Source organism: Netta rufina (genome assembly GCF_964035555.1).
Source record: "Netta rufina genome assembly, chromosome: 17".
Taxonomy (NCBI): domain Eukaryota; kingdom Metazoa; phylum Chordata; class Aves; order Anseriformes; family Anatidae; genus Netta; species Netta rufina.
In genome coordinates, this window is record NC_140141.1 from 7,639,035 (window position 1) to 7,662,197 (window position 23,163).

Consider the following 23,163-nt stretch of genomic DNA (forward strand, 5'->3'; position numbering starts at 1 on the left):
TAGAAATTATGTTGCTGATTCAAAATTACAAAAAAAACAAAAAAAAACAAAAAAAAAAACCACCACCAACAACAGAGCACTTGAAAATTAGACATTTAAAAGCGAAGGCTAAGTAAACTATATCAAATCTTCAGTCCACTATTTCATTACATTTTAACTTGCCTCAAACAATTCGTAACAAGGCACTCAGCTAACTGCTAATTCTTAACTTCTTCGCACAGAAGTCTTACCCAGTTATTATACTATAAAGATGTTAACATTAATTGGAGGAGCACTGCACAAAAGCATTGTACAGGACTGCTGTAATGTGTCACACACTTGTTTCTGTATTAGATGAAGGTGCATATTTCTGAGTAAACAGTACCGAATACAGAACTAACTGTACTACTTCTGCTTCAATTAGTTAGTGTCAATCAAGCTTTCCATATTGAGAGATAGATAAGAGTTCAGTAGGCTTCACTTTTTGCCCAATAGTGTCCGGTAATAAAAGAATTTCACATGTACTATGACAATCAGTTTCATATATTCTTAAGAGATGTAGAACTGCAATCAGTGAGACACACAATGTAGGGAGATCCTGACAATTACTACAGGGCAAAATAAAATCCTGCCAAAAGGCAAGAAGGCTTCTCAGTTTCTTGCCTACCACCTCGTTACGCTTCTATAAATGTCCATGTCCTTTCTCTCCTTATCTTTACACCTATGAAAACTCTTTTCCAAACCTTCCTGCTTCTTACTTGGATCTGGAGAATTAGAGACAGCATCTTCCAATGAATCCTTATTCTGAGGCTTGAGATTCATCCCTACAAGAAAGAAAAATGTGTTTTATTTTAAGCAACTATGCACTTTACTTACATTTCAAATACAAATAAAAAGCATGCATCAATTTTAAGAACATTATAGTTCACTGCCTTTAAAGAACTCAGGGTTCTGAACAGCAAAAAAGAACGCAAAGGTAACTAATGAGAAAAAAGACATCTTGGACAAAAATTGAACATCTCATCAGAAATGTTCAGTGGTTAAAACAAGCAAAAAACAACCTGCCCAAAATGGTGTAACATCTTGAAAAGGAGAACCCATAAAAAGGCAACTTGCTAATCTCAGTCTCAGAAGCTAAAGAACTTTTAAATACATTCAGAACCCAAAGATATAATGATTTTGATTGGTTTTCTCTGTTTTATGAACAAGAGACAAGTTAGAGAAGAATAACTTCTTAAAGCACAGAATTACACATTTTTCTGCTGTATTTGCATCAGTATTTGTACAATTACAGTCAAGCAAGCCATCCAACAAAGAAAAACCCAAGTTACTCTTCAGTTGGATCAGTTCACTGAGCTGCTTCACCATGTAGCTGTATAAACAGCTGTTGTGGCACAAAAGAGGAAACGAGCAGCTGAGACAACAAGAAAAATAGCTGACATGAAAAGCTTTTTATCAAAACACAAACTTTGGGAGGCCTCTAAACATTTAAAGGAGCTATTTTTATTTTATTTTTTATAAAACTGACTTTTATAGATTTATCCAGGGAATTGATATCAACACCATACCTGTTATTCTAAATAGCATTTACTAACAGAAAGGATGGTTATCTGCTTCCATGATGATACCAGTAAAACAGCAAAGGAGATGGCTCAAATTGCCATTCATCTTTCACTAACTCCACTAATGCCACCTGCCATCTAGTTAGGGAATTGCAACAAGATTTATTTGCTCTGAACTACCATCTACCATCTGCTGGACAATAGGGACAACACACAGAATGTCAGTGTAAATAGATGCAGTGATTTTTCACTGTGAAGCACATGTTGCAGCAAAACACGCTGTGGGCAGCAGAGAAGAGCCAATGAGATTCACTGAGAAATCATATTTTTGGAAATAAAAAAACCTGTTCCATTTCATATGTGACTCAAACCATAAGGGAGAAACATAAGTCAGATCACTGAGTCACACTATGGCGGCTACAGATGGCTGAGGGAGTTTAGTCAGGGAAGGTGCTCATAACAACTTGCACCAAGACAGACACAGAACAACTTCCACCATATACATGATTTATATCCAAACTACAGACGTGAAAGACTTCTATAAAATGCAAGTATGTTTATTGCCAGGATATGCTCTACATCTATGTTGTGCAAATTATATCCAGCAGCTGAAATACAGTTTAGACTTTGCTCTGGCAATTGCCATCTGGAAGGCAGAAAAAGTAAAGCATGGAAATGAAATGTATTCAAACAAAATCCACGGAAGGAAACAATGAAACAGAAATTACTTTTAATACAATTACGTGAAAAAAAGACAAGACAGACACAAAAACTAACTCTGCTAACAAAACAGCTTTACAGCTCTGCAAAGTGTGAGCAGAGGGGAAAAACATTATTGTTTTCATTCAAATATAATTTGAAGGATGATTTAAAAAAAAAAAAAAAAGTTCTTCAAATTGGTTTTGAAAAAAGAACAGAAGTGTTGAATGCTAAATTACAAAAGATCAAAATTCTCTTCCATTTGTCCTGCTTAAAAAGCACATCCATAAAATCAGAAGGTAGGCTGAAAAAACATAAGAGAATGCTAGTGTGGCATATTGTTCCACTTACACGATTCAAAAGAATTATTAAGAATTTCTACTGATCCGGGCCCCTGGGTAAGGTAAGAAAGAGCATTAATCTTCAGCTGAAAGCACAAACATGTGTCTTCTCTTTAAAATGTGATTAAATACTTTGGGCGCTGTCAACAACATTTGGTATAAACACTGCTATGTTCAAAGAGCTTAAAATCTGAAGAAAGTGCTTTGCTAGACAACAAGAAATGCTAGAAAACACTGCATCCCAGAATTTACCATGCATAATAGGTCTGCTGCTTTACAGATGTCACTGTTAATGAGAGCTTTGTCTCCCCACACAATGCTCAGTCGCTGTTTTGTTACCTGCACCATTGCTGCCAGCCAGACCATTTGAATACTCTTCTGTTCCACTGAAGCCCAGGAAGGAGGCACTGTCACCTGGATGCCGAGAACTGGTATGTCTAGAGAAAAACAAAGCAGCCTGTATTTTACCACAGATACTTTTCGACACTCATGCCATTCCATACTTTTACTGAGAACTGACATAACAAATAACAAGTAATCAGCCTGCCATCTCAGCTGAGTCTTTGCAACCATGTTCCTAATGATAATTGCAGAGATGGTAATAGGCACAAAAAGCAGGACTGAAAAAGCTGTAGCAATATTCCCTATCTATCCATATTGTGTTCTTTGCCTCTAGCAATAACCAATGCACTATCTTCACAGGATGGTGGAGAACTCATACATCTCCTATGAGAAAAACAAAACTTACTTAATCTGATTTCATGGTCTAGAAAACTAGCCAGACTGAGCAAATTGCTTTGGATGAGTATGTCATCCGCAGAGACCACAAAAAGATTCAGAGAATTATCAAGAACATGACAGCAGAAGATACTGGTGTTAAGACCAGAAATTTTAACACACTACTATGTTCTTATGAAATAGTGAGAAGGCAATCATCTTATTTACTGTAGAACTATGGAACAAAGACTTTAGGATGATATAATCCCAAAATTATGCAACACACAAAGGGATTAGAGTATTCCAAAGGATAATACAAAGGGTAAGATAGGACAGCAATTTTCCTACAAAAGAAAACATGCATGCAACAATAGTTAGATTGTGCAGTTTCCTGAAAGATAGCTTGAAGACAGCAGGGAAAAAAAAAATCCCTAATATTTAAAAAGGCAGAAGATACCAAGAGGATCCTCACTCACCCTGGACATCCTGAAACAACAGGTAACAAGAATTTCTACAAGCATTCAAGAAAGAAAAGGGGGAGAAATACCTAAGTTATTGATAAAAAAAAAAAAAAAAAGGCAATTCTGAAGTTGCCTAAGGTACCAAAATGTAAACAACATTTAAGTATAATGAAAAGCAAGGACAAAATGAATAATCAGATAAAAAACAGGTAAGAGAATAGTTGGAGATTGGAGAACTGTGCAGCTTGAAAAATAGCCTAGATTAAATGAGGGATCTAAGTACTCTCACTGTAAAACCAGCCTCCCCACACCCATGCTATAACCAGCAACAGTGGGGTGGGATCTTTCTCACTTCTCAGAGCCAACAGTCAATATAAGCTCCCAACACTGGCAAAAGCTTGTTTTGTTTTGTTTTTTTAACAGCAAACTAGTTTAAGAACATAGGTACATTCGCTTACAATCCACCCCTAATGTTCATCATAGCTGCACATTTCTTAACAGCATGGGGAAGATAGGACTGAAAGGACAAGACTGAAAATGCTCAACAGTTGCTGTGAGACAAAGCTATGCCCTGTGCTAAAAAACATTCTATTCTGGGATGAAGGTCACAATTATTGGGATAAGAAGTCAAGAATTAAAGACACAGGCTCTTATAATGCAATTTTGAATGATCATGAATGATTCATTGTATTGTTCATGTATTGCAAGCTGTGATAAGCTACTGCTTACCCCAAATTAGAGATAAACAATCTCCAGCCTCGCCAAAAGAGCTTTACATCTCAAAATAAAAGTACATGCTGCATATGTGGCACTGACACAATATATTATTCAACTTACAGACCACAGCCTATAACTGCCTTAAATATATAAAACTTTATAACACACACATAACTTTAATGAAAAGGGGTGTTCATGCCAAGTCTAAACATTCTGATCCCTCCTGAGGACCTCACCTGCCAGTTGCCTCGTGGTAAGCCAGCTCAAGCAGTTCAGCAGAAGAATGTGTCAAATCCTGCTGCCCGTTGCCCTGCATTTCTGCCATATTCTGACGAGTTTGATGATGAATCTGGATAGCTTCTCCTGATGGACCTACACAATTACAGTTTGATCATTAATCATCTCATCTGTCCTGATTTCTCGTTTGTATTCATTCACTTGTACCCCTTTTGTCAACACCACAGGTAAATAACTAATGGAAATTAAGAAAGCAAGTTCTGGAAAGCTTCGCGAACTTGAACCTCTTGAAGCCAGCAGAGTAGAATATTCTTCTAAACATTTTACATGGCCTACTTACAAGGATTCACATCAACAGCCTCTATCTACACTTGTTCCACTGCATTGAATGCTGCAAGTTCACCAATAGATGACAGTACTTCCAAGAGAAAAGGATCTCTGCTTTATCAAGGCTATAAATTTCAACCACTGTCACAGTACTTCAAGTCAAGAGTTCACACTGGTTCTCCTGTTGCTGGACAAGGAAAAATCCTTAGTTATCTAATATGCTATGAAACAGACTTACCCACAGGAAAAGTGTGCATCCAGCGCCTCCTGTTAGATGTAAGTTTCATGGGCATGCGGGATGGGGCAAATGGGTTGATCAGCGCTCGCTGGGGTGTATATCCCCCAGGCCGGATGTGCAGCATGGATTCTGCACTGCCAACGTGGAACCTCCCAGGGGCACTGGAGTCACGTTGCTGGGACTCCAGCATGTTCTCAAGGACATCTAGAAAACACAACTTAAAGTCAGTGTGAGATCATGCAGAAGCCAAGCAAAAGAGTGAATTGCTTAGGGATATAAAAACTCCCCAGAGTAATTGGGAACAAGGTGAGTTGAGGAACAGGCAGGGAGATAAGCTGAAATCAATTTCAATCCAGTCTGCAAGTTACAACACAAGAAAGAATTCAGATGAGAAAGAAAATTTCACTTGACATTACAACATTACTCTATACTGCGCCACTTCATATTAATGAAACCATAAGGAAATCACTTGCTAAGTTAACTACGAAGAATTACTTGAGAGCTTTGAGAACTGAAAAATCAAAACAGAAGTCTGAGGTGACAAATGGAAACCTCATGACAAGTACCCAAAGACATAGCAGAAAGCATAACTGAGCAACATATACACTAGTTTTAAAATTCAAATTTGACCACTGGAATATGGGTTAATTCCAGAGGACATAGGACACAAGATCTCAGCAAGCTAGCAGTTAGTCATTACTATGTAGAGCATTAGTGCAGTTGTTATAGTGTATACCAGATGACTAAGAAGCATTTGCTCTGTTCAACAAATAGAAATCCCAAAGAGAAAGAAGGGTCTCATTTACCACTGTATACTGATTATCAGAACATGGGAAGAATTCCAGTTACTCTGACCCTTCCCTACCCATCAGTCCTACTCCGCTCACATCCCCATCCAGTTGGGCACCTTCAGCTGAGTCATAAGACTATCCTTCAAACTAAAGGAGTAACAGAAAATACCAGAATATCTGTGCATATGTTAATTGACAAGGGGGAGAACACAACAAAGATAAATGTAACGTGAAGTTCCCTGTTGGAAAGCTGTTCCAAACGAGTAAGTCCAATTCCTGTAACAGGCCAAATGATATTAAGTGTCAGACAACAAGACATGAAAAGAGGCACAAAGAGCCTGCAGGGACAGAATTCTACAGTAGATCCAGCAATTGCAGGAGGAATACAATTCACCTAGAAATGAGTTGGGCTTGTGAAGATATCACATACTGTCTGAGAACAAAATTAAATTACAAGGGAAAAAAAAAAAAGGAGCCTGTCACCACTGCTAATACACCAAGATAGCTCAGCAGCACTTTGTCAAAAGAAAGGATCCAAAAAGTGACTCTTAACGACAGCAACTCCCCATGGAGAGAAGTTAAAAGCAGAGTCCCCCAGGGCTCACTAAGGCCTATTCTCATTTCACAAATTATAGGTGACCTGGATGGTAAGAAGTTACTTGCATATGTCCACATTTGCAGACAGGCACAAGAGAATAGTCAAATATTAAGGAAGGCAATAGGCAAGGGAAAAGAGCAAATCAGTATCAGGACACTTCTATTTAGAACAAGCCAATTAAAAAATGCAATGGAATTGGACAAGGATAAAGTGAGAATGCATACCCAGCCATAGCTGGAGCTGCAGAAAAGCTGTAGTATGAATGCTAATATGAGCACCATCTTCCCTGTGCTGGCCTGGCAGTGGCCAGCACGAACTTCCATCTTCTCTCTCCCCTCTCACCACCTAAGGTACTGTCCCATCTGCCTCAGGCTGACCTCTGGTGCTGGTATAGCCCAAAGAGCTGCTGACTTCATACTGATGCAGATGAGGCCGTGGGATCATCAGGATGTTGGAGATCTTGCCCAGGGAGCTGTCGTCGGAAGCCTGGCTCCTCACCTCCTCTGGAGGTAAAGTGCGGCTCTGCAGAGAAGGGCTGCATGAGACATCATAGGAACTAGAGCTCTTCCGGGTACGACTTTCTCTCTCCCTCACAGACCTGCTGAAAAGAAACAAATATGTGCAGTGATATGAAATCATAAGAGATCAATTCATCCCTTCATTTTCAAGGGGATTGAACACACCCAAGTCATGTAAAAGACTCAATAGCTGAACTCAAAAAGAGGACTAACAAGAAGCTATCACTATTTTTTTGACTATGTGGATATTACATACTTCTGTGCATTATGCAGTATAAGAACACAACACTAAAATGCTTCCAGCACAACAGCTGTGAAAAGAGCACGCTTGACCTTTGAGGCAGTTCTACGGACATCACACCAAGCTAGTAATATAAATGTGGTCTATAAGATACTAGAACTAAGCCCATGCTGCTAGGAAAATTTAGCTAGAGGAAAGCTACATGAAATTACTAACTACTACTAAGTTGTACTGGTATTTCCAGTATTTTTACAAGCTACTCATACTAACAACAAATGAGTCCACTTGCACAGATTCCTCAGATTTAGGCAATACCATTGAAAGAAGGCAAGCCAAAGAATACTTCAGAAGTTCATCAATCCCACATCCCTGGAAAAGCACTAAAACTTACACGTTTTTCAATTAATTTGGCCAGGACCTGAGGATAATAGAGCTTTCTTCTCAGAGGGAAGGCCATGAATTATTTTGGAACCAGTGCTGAGATTCTCTATTTCTTCTTTCATCCAGAAAAGCAGTATTTTCAGGGAAGATTCCTCACCACTCTCTTCAGCACCAGTTACTAAGCAGTGCATTAAACTGATGTTATTTCTACAACTACTTTCTTACTTTGTCTGAAAAATCAGCTAGAAACTTAGCCAGGGAGACTAACTTCATTCTTCAGACAAAATTAAAAATGTATCAAAAAATGAATGTTTACACCTTTTCATAGATCCCACATGTTGTTTTAGAAATACAATACCAAACAACCAGCAGTAAGTAATAGTTACTGATGCAACTTTCTGTTCAACTGTAAGCTTGTGGAGCTTAATTCGCCTCATTTTTCTCAAAGCACGTTGCGCATCAAGAAATGCACCATAACACTGCTGCTCGAGAACCAGTACATTCACAGTCCTCTTACCTGAAAGTGGTACAGCGCTGGGCTCTGGATGGGCCTGGTAGTCTGAACACCTGGGCATCATAGCCATCATAATCAACCTGGATAGGCAGGGCATTCTCAGCATCTTTTGGCGCCCCTAATGCTGAAATAAAATCATATAACATTGGAACCTCTTTCAAGAATGCTCAAGATCTGCATGGCAGAAGCATCCAACTCTCACCACTAAAATGTATCAATTGAAAAAAACTGCATACAACAATTTGATGATCAGAACAGCTGGAGCAGATGTCAGCTCAAGTATCGAAGTCTGTGCCTCTGAATCAGAGTTGCTGAGGCTCTAATATCTTTCCCTGTATATCCATGAGATTAAATCAATAATCAATAAATAAATCCTTGTACGGACAGATGCCTCAGACCACAGAGAGAACTGCACATTTTTAAAACAACTTTACAGAAATGGACTGCTTCCCTTCACAGAACATACCCATTATTAAAATGAGGTGGTATTAGAAGAATGCATGCTTCTTCCATTGTAATCTGTAGGCATAACACTGACAGCATCCCAAGCCAGCAAATGCCCTTCCTGTCCCATTCTCGTGAATGCTAGTGCTAGCTCACCAGCCTGACACCACCTATTTCTCTACCCAGGTGACAAGCAGTCAGGATGGAAACTCTTGCCTCCCTCCTTACTAGTTATCTGTTGAGAAGGCAATTCATATATGCACATTAACATCCTGGATGACGATTATGTGGTTTTCATGTTTTTCTTCAGTAATTGTCCTTTCCAGAATTTTATTAACAGTGGTTTGCTGTTAATGCCATTGTCTTACTACAGCTGTTTGTTAGTCTAGCAGTCAGTGGGAAAGATCATTCCAGAGCAAGATTACTCACAGGCATCTCGGCTATTTTTTGCTTTCTCAGTCAGTGGCTGGAGGGTCCAATAAAGGAAGTGTGAAGTTACCAGGAAAAGGAGAGAGAAAAGAGAAAAGGAGAAGGGAGACAGTCAGCATATTCTAAGGAAATATCCTCCAGCATGATAAAAGCATCAAACTTAAGAATTCATCCAGCTCACCCTGTGAGACAGCCATAACACATTTTAGGTATGAAATACTGATACTCAGTCACAAACCACAGTGTAAAACACATCTTTGCCAACACTCTTCCTCTTCTCCACAGAGTTTGCCATTAAAGCACTAAACTATTTTTATGTTGGCTAAAACATTTCTCAAATAGTTTAATCCTAGAAATTATAGATATTTAGAAACCAGTCCCTCATTCACAATCTCTACAACAATCCTTTACAAATTTGTTTGCACTGTCTCTTAAACACAGAAACTTAGTGACCGTTGTTGCTAGAAGGATTCTGATGCTTGGCTGAAAAAAGATCTGACAAGCTAGTATGAAGAAAAGATAATCAGAAAGACACCTACTTTTCTCCCTGCCAGCTTGATCCGCGGAGTGAAGCTGTTACATAGGAGCTGGCTTTTGGATGTGTAGAAACTGAAATGGAAAGACAGAGTGGTTCAGCTGTCTTCTAGGAATTGAACATGGCTGGTTAACTACATAGCTTTTTGAGCTAGCTGTTAAATGAAAAGAAAAAGGGATACCTCTCTTTGCATAACATGACATCTGAAGAACAATGGCAAATGATTAACTAGAGAGAATCTGTGATTCCCACACAACCTCAGTCTAGACCTCCTCCTAATATGCTGATATCTGCATTCCCCAGTTCATTTCCTCTTTCTACTGAAAGATATCAGCTTTCACTATCCATACAGTACTGCACAGTTCACATGACTCTTTCCCTAATTTACATGACAGTAATGACTCACATCAACTTCTTGAAAACTAAGGACCTCCACCCATTTGAAGTAATTTATTCTTTAACATCTGTTTCTTGTCATCCGAATCTTTTAAATCCTGCCCTTCTACAAAGCCTTCAAACACCTCTTTCATCTTAGGCAAGGACCAGATGCCTTCGAACTACTTGAAAAGATTGGGTATAAGCAACACTTGAATGGTTATTGGTCAGGACAGTCAGTCAATGCATGCATATAAAATGAGTTATTAAAAGGCAGAGAAAAGTTCTACTGCAGAACAAGGACTGCAGAAGTAGTTTTTATTCTGAGCCCTGATCTCTGTGGGTAGGGAGAGGAGAGAGTATTATGACACCATGTTTAACAGAAAGCATAAAGAAAACCTACCGTGCCTTGGAGTAAAGCAAAGTAAAATTAGGCTTGTTTCCTGTAACTGTTCCAACATTTACCCATGTTATTCACATTCTCTTTACCCATAACTGTTCATTTGAGATGTATTTACTTTCACTAACAACCAGCTTAGTTGAAGTGACAGGTTTTTTTTTAAGCATCCTGACTGACTTTGAGCATAGTTAAGGCTACAACTTAGTTGGAAAGACAGCTTAAGATTAAGACCTTTTCCTCTGCAAATTGCCTATCACCTCTGACATACTGCATTGACACCCAGAGTTCTACAAGAATACTCCTACTTATGCAAGACTACTGTAATATCTGTCTCTGCTTTGCAAGCAGAGCAGAGGAAATAAGCTATGGAAGAAGAAAGAATTCAACAGATGTATAGAGCGGAAAGCACAGCAGAAATGTTTTCAAAAGACTGGTATCTTCTCAGGAACCTTAAGCGTTTACCTACCTATGGTTTATCCAGTGTGGAATATTGTAGTCGTCACCCAGCCTGGAATCCCCAGGTCCACAGCGATTATGGAGCTGTAAGAGGAATTCCAAGGCAAGGCAACTAGTTGTGTTTATCTATTCACAAATGCAGTAACATTTCTACTAGGAACAGAGAAGGGAACAGAAGGATGCATTACCTTAAAGAGTGGTACAGCATGCAGTGGTTGTTCTCCCATGCAGACCAAGTCCACACCAATCCCTGTAAACAAAGAACAGTAGAGTTCAGCTATCCACCAAACAGGACTGATATGCTAATCCAAAGACTGCCAACTTGAAGTGAACCCCCACTTTGTATTCATACCAAATTTAAAATTATAATCATACTGAAAATGGAAATGGTAACCAGCAATCCCATGGTATGGCTGCAGACCAACAGTGCCAATGGGGATATATAAGAAGTGCTTCTTCTAAACTAGGTGCAGGATTATCCTGCAAGGGGAAGGTCTGCACAGACTGATGAAATGCTCCACTATCATAAACACAAATAAATACCCCCAACTTCTCTAAAAATCTAACCATTTCAATACAAAGTGTGGACACAAGCCTTCCAGCTGTAAACCCTCTTTTCCAGAGAACAAAAGTTACAACACATACTTTTTCAGTGCAAGAAAAGGCTACAGCTTTTCCAAATACAACCATTAGCCTTCATAAAAATTGCAAATAGTCTCCAGTTATTTACCATTGTCTATCATCCGCTGTTTGGTTAGAATCATAAGGAGGCGATCGACTTCAAACACCCCAACACCAGGTGTGATAACCACGGACATCTGGCCGGTCCGATCAAAGTTCCGGTTTATATAATGCTTGTCAAACACTAAAAAAGAGTCAGAAAATACAAGAAAAATATGCTGGATGTAGTTTTTGGAGCAAAGGAGGTGACTACTAATACCAGGATTAAGCAAATTGCACAAAATCCATGCAAAAGTGAAAGTATTTGAATGTAGCATTGTCCAACCAATAAATGTCAATAAAGCTACAGGTAAGAGATAGTAGTTAGGGCAGAAGAGAAAATAGGAACTGGATACATCAATATGAGTATTTTTTTCATATGCTTAGTGTTATATTAAAAAACAAAACAAAAAAAAACAAACACAACATCTCAAAAAAAATCTTGAAAACAAAAAAAACCTACATCATAAACGAAAAAGGTAAAGTTCATTGCTAATCACTAAGTAACATATTATGCTCTGTCTCATGCAAGTAACAAAACAGCCATTAAGAGGACAGAAAGATATCAGATGTAAAGAATCACAGAAAAGCAGATCTTTGGAAATCCCATCAAATTCACCTCCCTGCTAAAAAGATGGATCTACTTCATTCACCAAAGTCACATTTGATTTAACCCACTTTTGAAAGGCTTACAAAATAAAAAATATCAACTTCTGTTGCAAGAAGTTGGCATACACATAAACAGCTAGAAGAAAAAAGGTTCATCCAAACAAGGCTCTGTAAATGGTTTCTGAAGCCCAAACTACCCAATTCTTAGTTATGAGAGCCATTTCCAGAGACCCATACAAAACAATTTCTTCTGAGGCAGAAAGTGATAGTTATACCACTTAACATTTCGCTCCTTTACTTGGTGTTAAGGAACAGACAAGAGTTCCTTAACAAGATAAGTCAACACCCATTTATTGAAAGCTGCTTTAGTGGTTCCTCCTCTGTACATTTTCATCTATTGTTCACAACTTACCATTGAATGAAAGATTTATGGCCTCCAGGTAGTTCCCTTGTGCTGATGTAGAATTGTAACCTGGAGGAAAGCCCTCTGGACAAGCATTCAGAAAAAAAAGAAAAATTATCATTCTTGTATAAACTAGCTCTTGAAAAAAACAAAACTGCATTTGACATAAGCCCTATTACATCAACAATTCATAGGCTGAATTGGTGCATCTCACAGAAAGATACATGCAAAATAACTTTCTCGGGAGAGCACTTCAGTAATGTAATACCAGACTCCAACTGAAACTATAGTTTACAGACAGCTTTCAAACCAAACAAAAAAAAAGCAAGAGAATAAAAGCATTGTATTATTTTACCTGCTTGCTCTAGTCGTACCAACACAGGATACTGGATGAAAAGCTTTTTAATGGTCACAAGCAATGAGGTCCACTCTTCTCGTCTCTCATTCTGAACTACAACTCTAGAAAGAGCACAATTTAGTAAGCATCATGAAAGGAAGCTACATAGAAGCAATGAGGCAGCATTTTAGAACTACCGTGTATTTGTAATAGTTAAGGAGTAGATGCACACAAAGCTGGGCATATCCTTAACCAGAAGAGTTTAATCTCTTGATTATAAACAGGTAAACATTTAGAACATCACATATTAAGTAATGTCACTGTTCTGCAAAGTGGTAAAATACTTAACAAGTTTAGAATTAAATGACAGCCTCAACAGCTGCATTTATTGTAACCATCAGCTAAAGAGATAACAGCACCTACATGGAAAAAATTGTGCTTTCAGCAATGGCACTCTTTTCATCTTACCAAGCCTTACACAAAAACTACTCCTGACACTACAGAACTTTTAGGTTCACTGGCAATTCCAGTAAGATGCAAACAATACAATATTTACATGCAAGTGCAAGACTAACCTAGTAAACATGAGTGTGCATTCACAGATGTAACAATGTGCTGTCAGTTTCAGAGAGATGTTTTTCACACTCCTAGTTCTTAGCAAGATCCTACAGCTAATAACTCGATATTCTCCACAAGGCTTGACCATACACTGAGAGACAAGAGAGGAAAGAACTGGAAGACATACTTGTAAAAATCTTCATAAAATCTTCCCTCATGATCCTGCCGAATTGATGCACGGTGTGTTTCAGGAAATTCATCTGAAATGGAGGCAGTTATAATTTTATCCTATGTTCGTGTATAGAAGCAACTCTTGTCTTTTCTAATGAGGAGCTTTTTTACATTATAAAAAAGAGTAACTCTGATAAATATTATATCTCCTACACAGTATTTAAATTGGTTTTAAAACAATGTGACAGCATGAGTAGGAGGAAGAAAATTTGCCACATTCTTCCATGCATAGTTTTCACTGCAGTACTGTCAGGAGAATGGCTGTGTATCCACTGTGCTTGGTAGGACATGGACATAAAAAAAAAAAAAAAAGCAGAAAAAAAGTCACTGCCAGCCAGTGACGACCTTTCAAGAGAGAAAGGGAAAGGTTAAAAATAGTAACATGAAAATATATAATTTACTTACCTATAGATTTTGCTTCGTAAAATGTTCTAGAAAATAGAACAACTGTCACTTCATGGCTGCAATTCTTCTCCTGTCCAGGAAGCATATATGAAAAAAGAAAACTTTACACATCACACTCAGAAGAAAACTGTGTACCCATGCATGGATACATCTAGATACACATATAGTAACACCCTCTTTCCCTCACACCTAGGACCTAGAAGAAAGTGGATTGCTGTATTTATACATCTGCAGAAGTACTGCATACGCCTATATGCCTCTGTTAAGTAACATAATGCTCTGTCCTGACAATTATGTTCTCCTGAGCTATATTGTATTTAAAAGAAGCACCCTTAATTACTCTCTTTAAAGAAACTCCTCTCTGCAGTTGCCAGGATACAAGATTTTTTTTTTGTGTAAAAAAATGCAGTTGACTCAATTTGTTTGAATACATAAACATAACCACTTGCAGCAATTTGATACTCTTATTTGCTACTGCTCAGAGAGATACCCCTAACAATTCCAGAGAAATAAAATGTTAAAACCTCACTGAACAGTTAACAGTGTTGATGCACACAATGGAACTGATGAGCTAAAAAGAGCATACAGGCCATCCCCTTGAAAGGAAAAGCTTGAAAATCCTTGGTCTGAGTGAGCCCATGGATGCTCAGGCACATAACCAAAATGGTATACTAGTACCAAAAGAAAAAGAGGTGTCTTACAGGTGTCACGCAGGGCTCCTAATAACTTTCCAATGGAGGAAATGAATAAAGGGGCACAATGAAAAAAGGGACAAATCTGTTGCTCTTGTTGACGCTTGGGACCATCATGAACTGTCCTTTGCATAGATTGCAGATAGGTTGCAGATTTTGTATCTGCCTTGAGTACTGCTACAGTTCTCTTATTTATGTCTGCAGGAGCCTGCTGCCTAAGACATTTTCCATAGCTCTGTGGCTGAAAGGATTTCAGTCACCAATTCTGCCCTCTCCTCAAATGCAGGACTGCTAACAGCAGTTGTACCTTGCTCTGAGCCAGGTCATGAGACAGGGTATGGCTCTTTGTTGTTGAGCTATAAGAGACACGGAGGCTTTGTTGTTGTTAACATTATTATTTATTTTTTTTTTAAAGAGACCTTCACCTCCAAGGAGTTTGCGGATCATCAGTGGCTTATACACTACGGCCTGGAACCCACCCATGCTAAACTACAGCAACACTAACCAAACTACACAATACCAGGAAAGCATTCAGAACTGAATCCTGGAACAATTAAGATTGTGCAAAACAGACTTGTGCATCACTGCGCAACCATAAACAACTGTATTACATGTTTAGTGACTTAAGTCCAGTCACAGACCCACCACAAAACCAAAACAATTGCATGATAACACCACAGCAGATACAACAGATCAGTAGTGGAGCCACTTGGCACATATGATTTACCTGCAGTAACCACTCTTTTGATGCCCAGAAGCCATCACTCATAAACGTTACCTCTGCCTGACACAGCCTGGGTCTTCCTCAAAGTGGCAGACCAGTGGGTTCATTAAGATGGCACTGCATTGCTCTTTCAGAACAGGATGAACAAAGTAACTACTTACCTTCCATTTTGTGAAGAGATCAGCAAGGAAACCATTCACAGCTTTCTCAAAGTACAAGTCCCCTGCAAAGTAAACACACCCAAAGCATCAAACAGCAATTACTTCGTCTATGGGGTATGTTTAACACCACGATTCTAGGCAAGTTATTTTTATTAGAATCACAGCAAAATATCTTTGTGTGCACACTGAATGCAAATATTACTAAAGCAAAGAGAGCAAAAAGGATTAAAAAGCAGGACTGTTTCAGATGATGTAAACAAAACTGTTGTATTGTCAAAAAGGACCTGACCTTTAAATTCATTTTCCCAACACATTTGGAACATGCTGGGTAAGCATCTGTACTGTCTTTTAGGAGCAGTATTCACAACTGATTCCCTGCTCAGCTTTGAATGGTTGCCCAGTTGCATATGCTTAAGCACATGGTCAAAGGAAGGGGTGAGAGGTTTGCTATTAAATTAAGCCAAGTAAAAAAAAAACAAAAAACACAGGACAATGACATAGTTAAGTGGCTCATTCTCAACTCCTGAAGTTTAAATACTTCTAGCTAGCTCCACCTGGCCTAAAACAGTGTTTTTCCATCCTGGCTAAGCCAAAATCAAGCGAAATATAGAACATTGAGGCCCTCTTTGCAAAGGACTTCGATTCATTTCTGTTTTCAGGATTCATACAGGCTTGCCCCTGCCCTCATCACCAAACATGTTCACATCCACAGAAAACCTTTCCGTGGTTTGTAGTCAGTTGGCCCCCATGAATTAATGACTGAGATAAAAGAACCCAGACTGTATGTTAAGGACAGGAAAATTGTGGAATACCACGAGAGAGAAAGGCATAGCACTGTGAATAACAGTCTAAGAGGATACCATAGCACACTTCAGAGCAATGTCTGAGCCAAAAGTAGAACATTTTAGTTTTCTAATGGTGGCAGAAATACATCATAACAGCAGTTTCATAATACAGACAGAAAGGATAGCTCTTGCCATTCACAATCAGGCAAGCCAGTTAACCACGTACCATAGATATCAAAATCCCACATTTCACAGCTCATCTGGATAAAAATGTAAACCATGGCAGAAGTGGAGCGGAAGACCACCTGCAGAGGAATGAAAGATCTTTTCTGAACAAGGTACATTCACTGAAAGTAACAAATGCACAATTTAACTACCGTATAACTTATATGACTGGGCCCACTGCACCATCAGGTATTTCCCCACCAAGGAACTGGCATTTCAACAGCCCAAGTAATTCCTAGTGCTGTCAATGAAAAAAACATTGAAATTTTCTAATCATTCATTCTCCTGAATTTGTTGTAATTTTTCAACTTGCAACACAGTCATTCAAATGATCCAAACACGTCAGTATGCAAGACAGAATTACAAGAAACTTGGGATGAAGGCGGGGGGGGGACGACACAAACAAAAAACACTTTCTTTCCCCTACTCCCTGAAATCTTACCCGGGTATCCTCACTGATGTATCCACAAGTGACTTTCTCACTCTTAACCCACAATTCACCTGCTTGTGCCCTGGAAGAAAAAGAGTTCATAATATTTACTAGCTGGAGTGAATCTGAAGACTACAGAATCAACATTTGAGTAAATAAAGGATGTACCAAAATTATGCATTCAAAGATGACTTGAAGGCAGAGTAGAAGTTTATTCAGATAGAAAGCCATCTTTAATCAAAAAGATGTTAAACAGCTGTTCCCTGCTGCATCTGCACACTTGCTTGTCCCTTTGTCATCTCAACAGCAACTGAAGCAACCCCCTTCTGAGCTGTTACTAATTTTTGGGAAGTGAGGGAAATATTCTAATAGGTGACCAAAAAATTATTTGGCATTCACCAGAAGCAGCAAGTGTGGTTAGCTGTCCTGTCATTAGTTTCTTCCACCCCAAGCCAGACAGAAGCCTTTTGCACCCCCACGCTGCAGAGAGAAGTCTGCAGAAGATTAAGAGAACAATAAACTGACTTTTCACAGAAGATGCGCATCGTTGATCTGAAGTCGTAAGTAATAATACGCATTCAGAGGAATAGCAGCTGTAGATTTTCACAGACAATATATTCTTTTAACTGATTGATGGAAATGTTAAAAATACTTCCAAATTTAAAGCATTTATCTTTATGCTTGCCAGTTAGGGCATAGATTTCTCTGTTACTCTATATATTTTCCTATATCCAGGCATAAAGCACATAATGCACTGACCTGATACCTGCAAATTCCACCTTTTGGGTCACATATGCACATGTGCTGACCTAAGAAAGAACAGTTACAGGTGTTAAAAGAACATTAGGCTTGGAGTGAGCAGACAGATTTGCAAAAGAATGGAAAACGCTCAAACACAAGACTTCTGCCATAAAAAACATTTAAACTAGAACCTCTTCTAGGCAGCATGGAAAATAGTTTTTAACAGATGCTAAATTTGATTGGAATCATTTCTCTAATTCACCGTCCCTAGAAAAATCAAAGACTGCTCTTCAGAGATACAGAAACAAAAAAAATCTGATAGTTAATTATTAAGCAGTATCATCCAAGAGAGGGTATGTTAGCATACTTCTACTTGAAAAACAGCTGGATTTAATTCCTTCCAAAGGCAGTAAATCACTAAAATTCAGAACATGAGAAAAAACTCTCAGCAGCATTTCAGTACCCAAGGCAGTAATTAAAATCACTGCAACAGAGTAGGAAATGATGGAACTTATTTTCTATAACATTTATGTTTATTTCTCCAGCTCTAATGTCCTACTTAAAGCTTACGTTCCTCAGGAGTTGGTGACACTGGTCCTGTTCTAAGTTTGTTGGTTGTTTTTTTTTTTTAATTTTATTTTGTAAAAAGCTTATTTTCTTTTACAGCAAGGAAAGAAAAATGTACGTAACCTCCTCAACCCTGCACATGAGGACTGCATAGGCCTTACCAAACTTTTCTTCAGTCGCCACATATCCCCACGCCCAATATACTGATCTTTAAAAGTCAGCTCCACCAAGTCCAAGGTCACCTCCTGGGAAACAAAAGGAAGCGCTTAGATTTTACTGTTTGTTTCTAATACAGCACCCTTCAATTGTTCCGCTAAGAACCCAATGCACAGTCAGGGCTGTTCTAGAGCAATTCAATACTCCTAACAGACATAACACAAAAAGTAAACCCCATCAGAACAACCACCAGAGTTATGCATGGAGCTGGAACATCTGCAAGCTGCAAGACAATGCACGAGGTGGCCAGAGAAAGCACCAGGATTACCTGTTCTACAACTCTCAAAGCAAACTAAAAGCACAAGGGGAACAAATGAGTTCCATTGTTCATATCATTAAGGAAACCTAGCTTTCTGCAAGTTTTTGTCTTGTACTGAAGGTAAACTCTGACTGAAGCCCTTTAGCTAGTTGGACATCTACAAGAGATGCCTCTCTTACAAGGTTCTCTGGTGTGAAATAATGCAAATCCATGCCACGGCTTTTCTTTTGAGTGGGGCACTTACAGTTTCCTTTCTCTCTGCTTGCTTATCTTCAATTTCTGGAGTGTAAATGTAGTTAAAATTTCTAAATTTTTATGAAGCAGGTGCACAGGCTTCAAGAGTGTGGGGATGGTGGGGAGAGAAGAAAGAGTCCCATAACAAATACAAATAGTGAAATTGCGCAAACCTTATTTTCTTTGGAAAGAAGGGCAAAATCCATTTCAATTTAAAAAAAAAAAAGCCTTTTTTACAACACTACTGTAAACAGAAATTCACAAAGCCCCAATGTGAGCTAAGTGACGGGACAGATAGAAAAGTTTCAAAACCACATACCTTTGGGTCAACAACATTCACATGGACATCCTGGTATGGCCGAAGCCGGAATACCTGTGCAACAGTCTGATCTACACTTATGGTTTCTGCCACAAAAATGAGAAAAGAGAGAAAAGAGAGAAAAGAACTTATGGAAAAGGTTCCAGGTGATTTTCAAGTACGAAAGCAATATAGGTTGGTGTGAAAACTTAGGGCCTTAGCAAAAGACAATTTCTTTCAACTACTGCCCAATTTAAGATTCATTAAAATCAAAGCAGGGGAGATAAGTGAAAAGTTTAGTCTGAATTAATTCCTGCAAGAAGAAAAGACACATAGCCATTCAGACAATACAGAAACAAAAATTTAAGGCTTTTTTCAAACTCTACCTCACATTAATTCAACCAAAAGCAGATTTAAAGTTGGCTATTCACTTTTTGATAAAAATTATAATCCTTCCATCCCTAACCAGACAAAGCCATGATCTTAAAAAGCTGAAGTACGTGCATTACTCAATCACAGATACAGTCCAATCACACAACCACTGTCTGTGATTTTACTACGCATACCATGAGCCTAGAGATTTACCTTTCTGTAAATCTTCCTTCAGTGACTTCACTTGTAGGAGCAGGGGGCTAGCATGCAAGAAAGAAAAAAGGTAGATGAGTTGAGACACCAGTCTACTCTGGCTAAATCACTTTCAAAACTGTTTAGTAACACAGAGCAGGAGATAAGCTAAACAGAAACATTAGTATTTTCTGGAAAGCTTCAATACACCATGCTCTCTGCCTGTCACCCTGAGATGTTCTTCGTACCTATTATAACTATAAGGTACTCTTTAGGTAAAGATGATACTCTAAATGGGGAAGTAAGTCACACAAGATCTCAGGATCTCATACAGGTATACTCCTACTCTTCAGACATAGGCTGCAATATGAGCAGCTTCACAATGAAGGTTTGTGTTTTTATAGCAAACAAGGAAGTTTTAATTTTGCCTAGGAGATACTATAGAATGGAAGACTAATCATTAGGTAACAACAGCTCTATGAATAAAATAGACATAATTGACCTCTCCACATTCAGGTGCTACTTGCCCTATGAAAGGTCAGCAAACACCAAACACAAAGAATTGCACAAACTTGGAGGAAGAGCTCCCACTACAGTTATCCCCTTTACTTTTATTTAGAAGAAAGAAAAAAAAAAAAAAAACAAACATGGCATCCTCCTGAAGCAAAGTTATCCAAGTCCAAAAGAATTTTATCCTCTAAATTTCTACAAGAAAATTATCCTCTAAACCTAAGAGCTGCTGCACATGAACATGCCCTTTCAATGTTCTAACCACACTCCCCTAACAAATAGCAGCAAAAAGAGAACTCACCTGTATTCATCATTGGGATGTGCAATTTCTACAACATCTCCCAACTTGATTTGAAGAAATACTTTAGGATTCACCACCAGTTCATCATCTTCAAGATATAAATGAATGCAGAAAACTACAGTTAACAAATATATAGCAAACACAGATACTTACACATTTATACACACTAGCTTGCTCAACATAAATTCACTAGCCCAGGATTAACACATCACTAATGCACCACATTCATGACACGATATGGCCCCTATGCAGCCACTGCAGTCTGGCCAATTTTGTGACCAGAACTACTTGCAAATCACAGGACTTTCACAAAAGACTTGTTCAGCAAAAGAGCAGGCCTTTCCTAGGCAAGAAGAATTTTCTTTTGTACTTTTCATATCACAAGCACCAGCAGAAAAGTAGGTGTCTATAGAATCTTTTTAGCAAGCTTAAGTAACACACTGTGATTTTAAGCCTACAACTAGAGAACAATCACTAAATGATATCCTAAGTTCACAGAAACATAAATTCTGACCATATACCTACCTACATGCCAAAATAACTCATTAACTAAGAGTGACAGACATGTCAATTAAGAATCGCTGAAATACAGTGTTAAAAGACGAGTGACAAAACAAAAGGGAAAGAAATAGAATGAAGCAATTTTATTTTACAGGTCTAATTTCATTCCGTTCTGACAAATAAATGTAATATTATTCTACCTTACTATTAGAAAAGAGCCTTCCACAGTCTGGCTGGTGATACTGCTACAACAAAATTCCACCTTCACCATTTTGTTAATAGCATCAGCAAATCGGTTCATTGATTTGAAGTAAAAAAGTACTGGTCACACTGTTAAGAGCCACGAGATACTGACCACTGCCTCCAAAACCCTTCTTGTGTATGACGAGCTTGTACACCTTGTTGGTTCTCATCTTGAATTCCAGTTCTTCTCAGCTGCTTTGAGTAAAAACAGTTGAAGACATCTTGCATATCTAATATGGAAATGAAAACAAACATGGACAAACATCATTATTACAAAATTATTCTGTATACTCTGTGTGCGAACAAAGGGTACTGTATCACCACATGGTCAAGAACGCCACACCTGAAAGGCTGACATGTTATACAGTTTAATAAGTGTCAAACTAAAAGCTTAGAAATTATGTCTCTTCTATCAGCACTGCTATCAGAGCTAGCACTGCTCTCTAAAGATCTACCTTTTGTATTTCAAGGATAAATTCCTAACCCTGTGTTAAATGCAGTAAAGTGAATACCCAGACTCACACCCACTACCAACTGTATCTTCTGTTTTCGTCTCTGTACTGCGCGCTCTTGTACCACAAGTGGGTTCCCCCCGCTTCCTCACGGCTTTTTCCGTCTTTCACAGCCGTCGGATTCCCACCTGGCCGATTGCACAGCAGCGCCGCAGCGCTCAGGCCAGCAGAGGGCAGGCAGCTGTTCGCACAGATGGGGCCAAGCAAACACTGGCTGTTTTGGCACTTTGCATTAAACACTTCAATTGCATCAACGACCGCGGTTTTTTCCCCTGCTACTTGAAATGTAAGCAAAGCATATTTCGACGGAGGGCCTTTACTGCTACAATGTAGTTTTTTTTAGAAGAGTGCTTAAACTGAAAGCTACCAGTAACGAGATCCTCTTAGGATCTACAGATGCATAATTACAAGACAAGTTTTTCAACTTCTAGAGCACGTTTGCTGTAGCTGTGCTCTTAGTGCGCAGAGGCTCTTACATCAACCCGAGGCGTGCGGGGGAACCTGCAAGCAGCCCTCCCGAACAGCACACAGGCAGGGCAGGAACAAGCCGTGCCCGGATCGCTCCCACAAACTCCCTAGGCCCGAGGAGCTCTCCACAAGCACTGCGCTCCCCGGCCGGGCGTGCAGCGAGCAGGGCCGCTGCCGGTCAGCCCGCCCCGGGGCGCTCAGGGCCCCGTCACGGAGGCTCGGAGGCGGGCCGGGAGCACGCAGGCCGGTGGCCCAGCTCCTCACCCGGCCGCTACGGGACGGGAGGGACAGGAGAGACGGGTGGGGGCCCCGAGCCGCTCCCCCCCGCTGTCGGGGCGCTGACCTGCCGCTGCCGCTGCCGAGCCCCCGCCGGGTGCCGCCGCCTCCCCCAGGCCCCCCGGGCACCTCAGGGCCGCTTCCGCATCCGGGGCCCGGCGCGCGTCAGGTGGCGGCGGCCGCCGAGCCGGGCTGGAGGCGGGGCCGTAGCAACGGCTGCGAGCCCGGCCCGG

At 39.5% G+C, this 23,163-nt stretch overlaps 1 protein-coding gene across 7 annotated transcripts in view; it reads right to left on the reverse strand.

Annotated features, from left to right (window-relative positions):
- DEPDC5 (DEP domain containing 5, GATOR1 subcomplex subunit) overlaps positions 1 to 23,114 on the reverse strand; it is a 46,551-nt gene extending 23,437 nt beyond the window's left edge. For 4 of the 7 annotated variants that reach the window (XM_084297192.1, XM_084297195.1, XM_084297194.1 and 1 more), the window contains exons 1-25: positions 22,998 to 23,114; positions 21,787 to 21,904; positions 20,931 to 21,018; positions 20,141 to 20,187; positions 19,577 to 19,662; positions 18,710 to 18,793; positions 18,000 to 18,049; positions 17,253 to 17,322; positions 16,812 to 16,890; positions 15,801 to 15,862; positions 14,224 to 14,293; positions 13,775 to 13,847; positions 13,048 to 13,151; positions 12,702 to 12,776; positions 11,691 to 11,825; positions 11,149 to 11,210; positions 10,971 to 11,044; positions 9,734 to 9,803; positions 9,195 to 9,231; positions 8,325 to 8,445; positions 7,045 to 7,268; positions 5,279 to 5,482; positions 4,713 to 4,848; positions 2,921 to 3,018; positions 738 to 803 (exon numbers count right to left, since the gene is read on the reverse strand). In XM_084297192.1, the coding sequence (XP_084153318.1) occupies positions 738 to 803; positions 2,921 to 3,018; positions 4,713 to 4,848; positions 5,279 to 5,482; positions 7,045 to 7,268; positions 8,325 to 8,445; positions 9,195 to 9,231; positions 9,734 to 9,803; positions 10,971 to 11,044; positions 11,149 to 11,210; positions 11,691 to 11,825; positions 12,702 to 12,776; positions 13,048 to 13,151; positions 13,775 to 13,847; positions 14,224 to 14,293; positions 15,801 to 15,862; positions 16,812 to 16,890; positions 17,253 to 17,322; positions 18,000 to 18,049; positions 18,710 to 18,793; positions 19,577 to 19,662; positions 20,141 to 20,187; positions 20,931 to 21,018; positions 21,787 to 21,844 (2,173 nt within the window). In that variant the 5' untranslated portion in view covers positions 21,845 to 21,904; positions 22,998 to 23,114. The remainder of the gene's footprint in view (positions 1 to 737; positions 804 to 2,920; positions 3,019 to 4,712; positions 4,849 to 5,278; positions 5,483 to 7,044; positions 7,269 to 8,324; positions 8,446 to 9,194; positions 9,232 to 9,733; positions 9,804 to 10,970; positions 11,045 to 11,148; positions 11,211 to 11,690; positions 11,826 to 12,701; positions 12,777 to 13,047; positions 13,152 to 13,774; positions 13,848 to 14,223; positions 14,294 to 15,800; positions 15,863 to 16,811; positions 16,891 to 17,252; positions 17,323 to 17,999; positions 18,050 to 18,709; positions 18,794 to 19,576; positions 19,663 to 20,140; positions 20,188 to 20,930; positions 21,019 to 21,786; positions 21,905 to 22,997) is intronic. The other 3 variants (XM_084297193.1, XM_084297196.1, XM_084297191.1) reach the window with 1 other exon arrangement.
- Between the last annotated feature and the right edge of the window lie 49 nt (positions 23,115 to 23,163).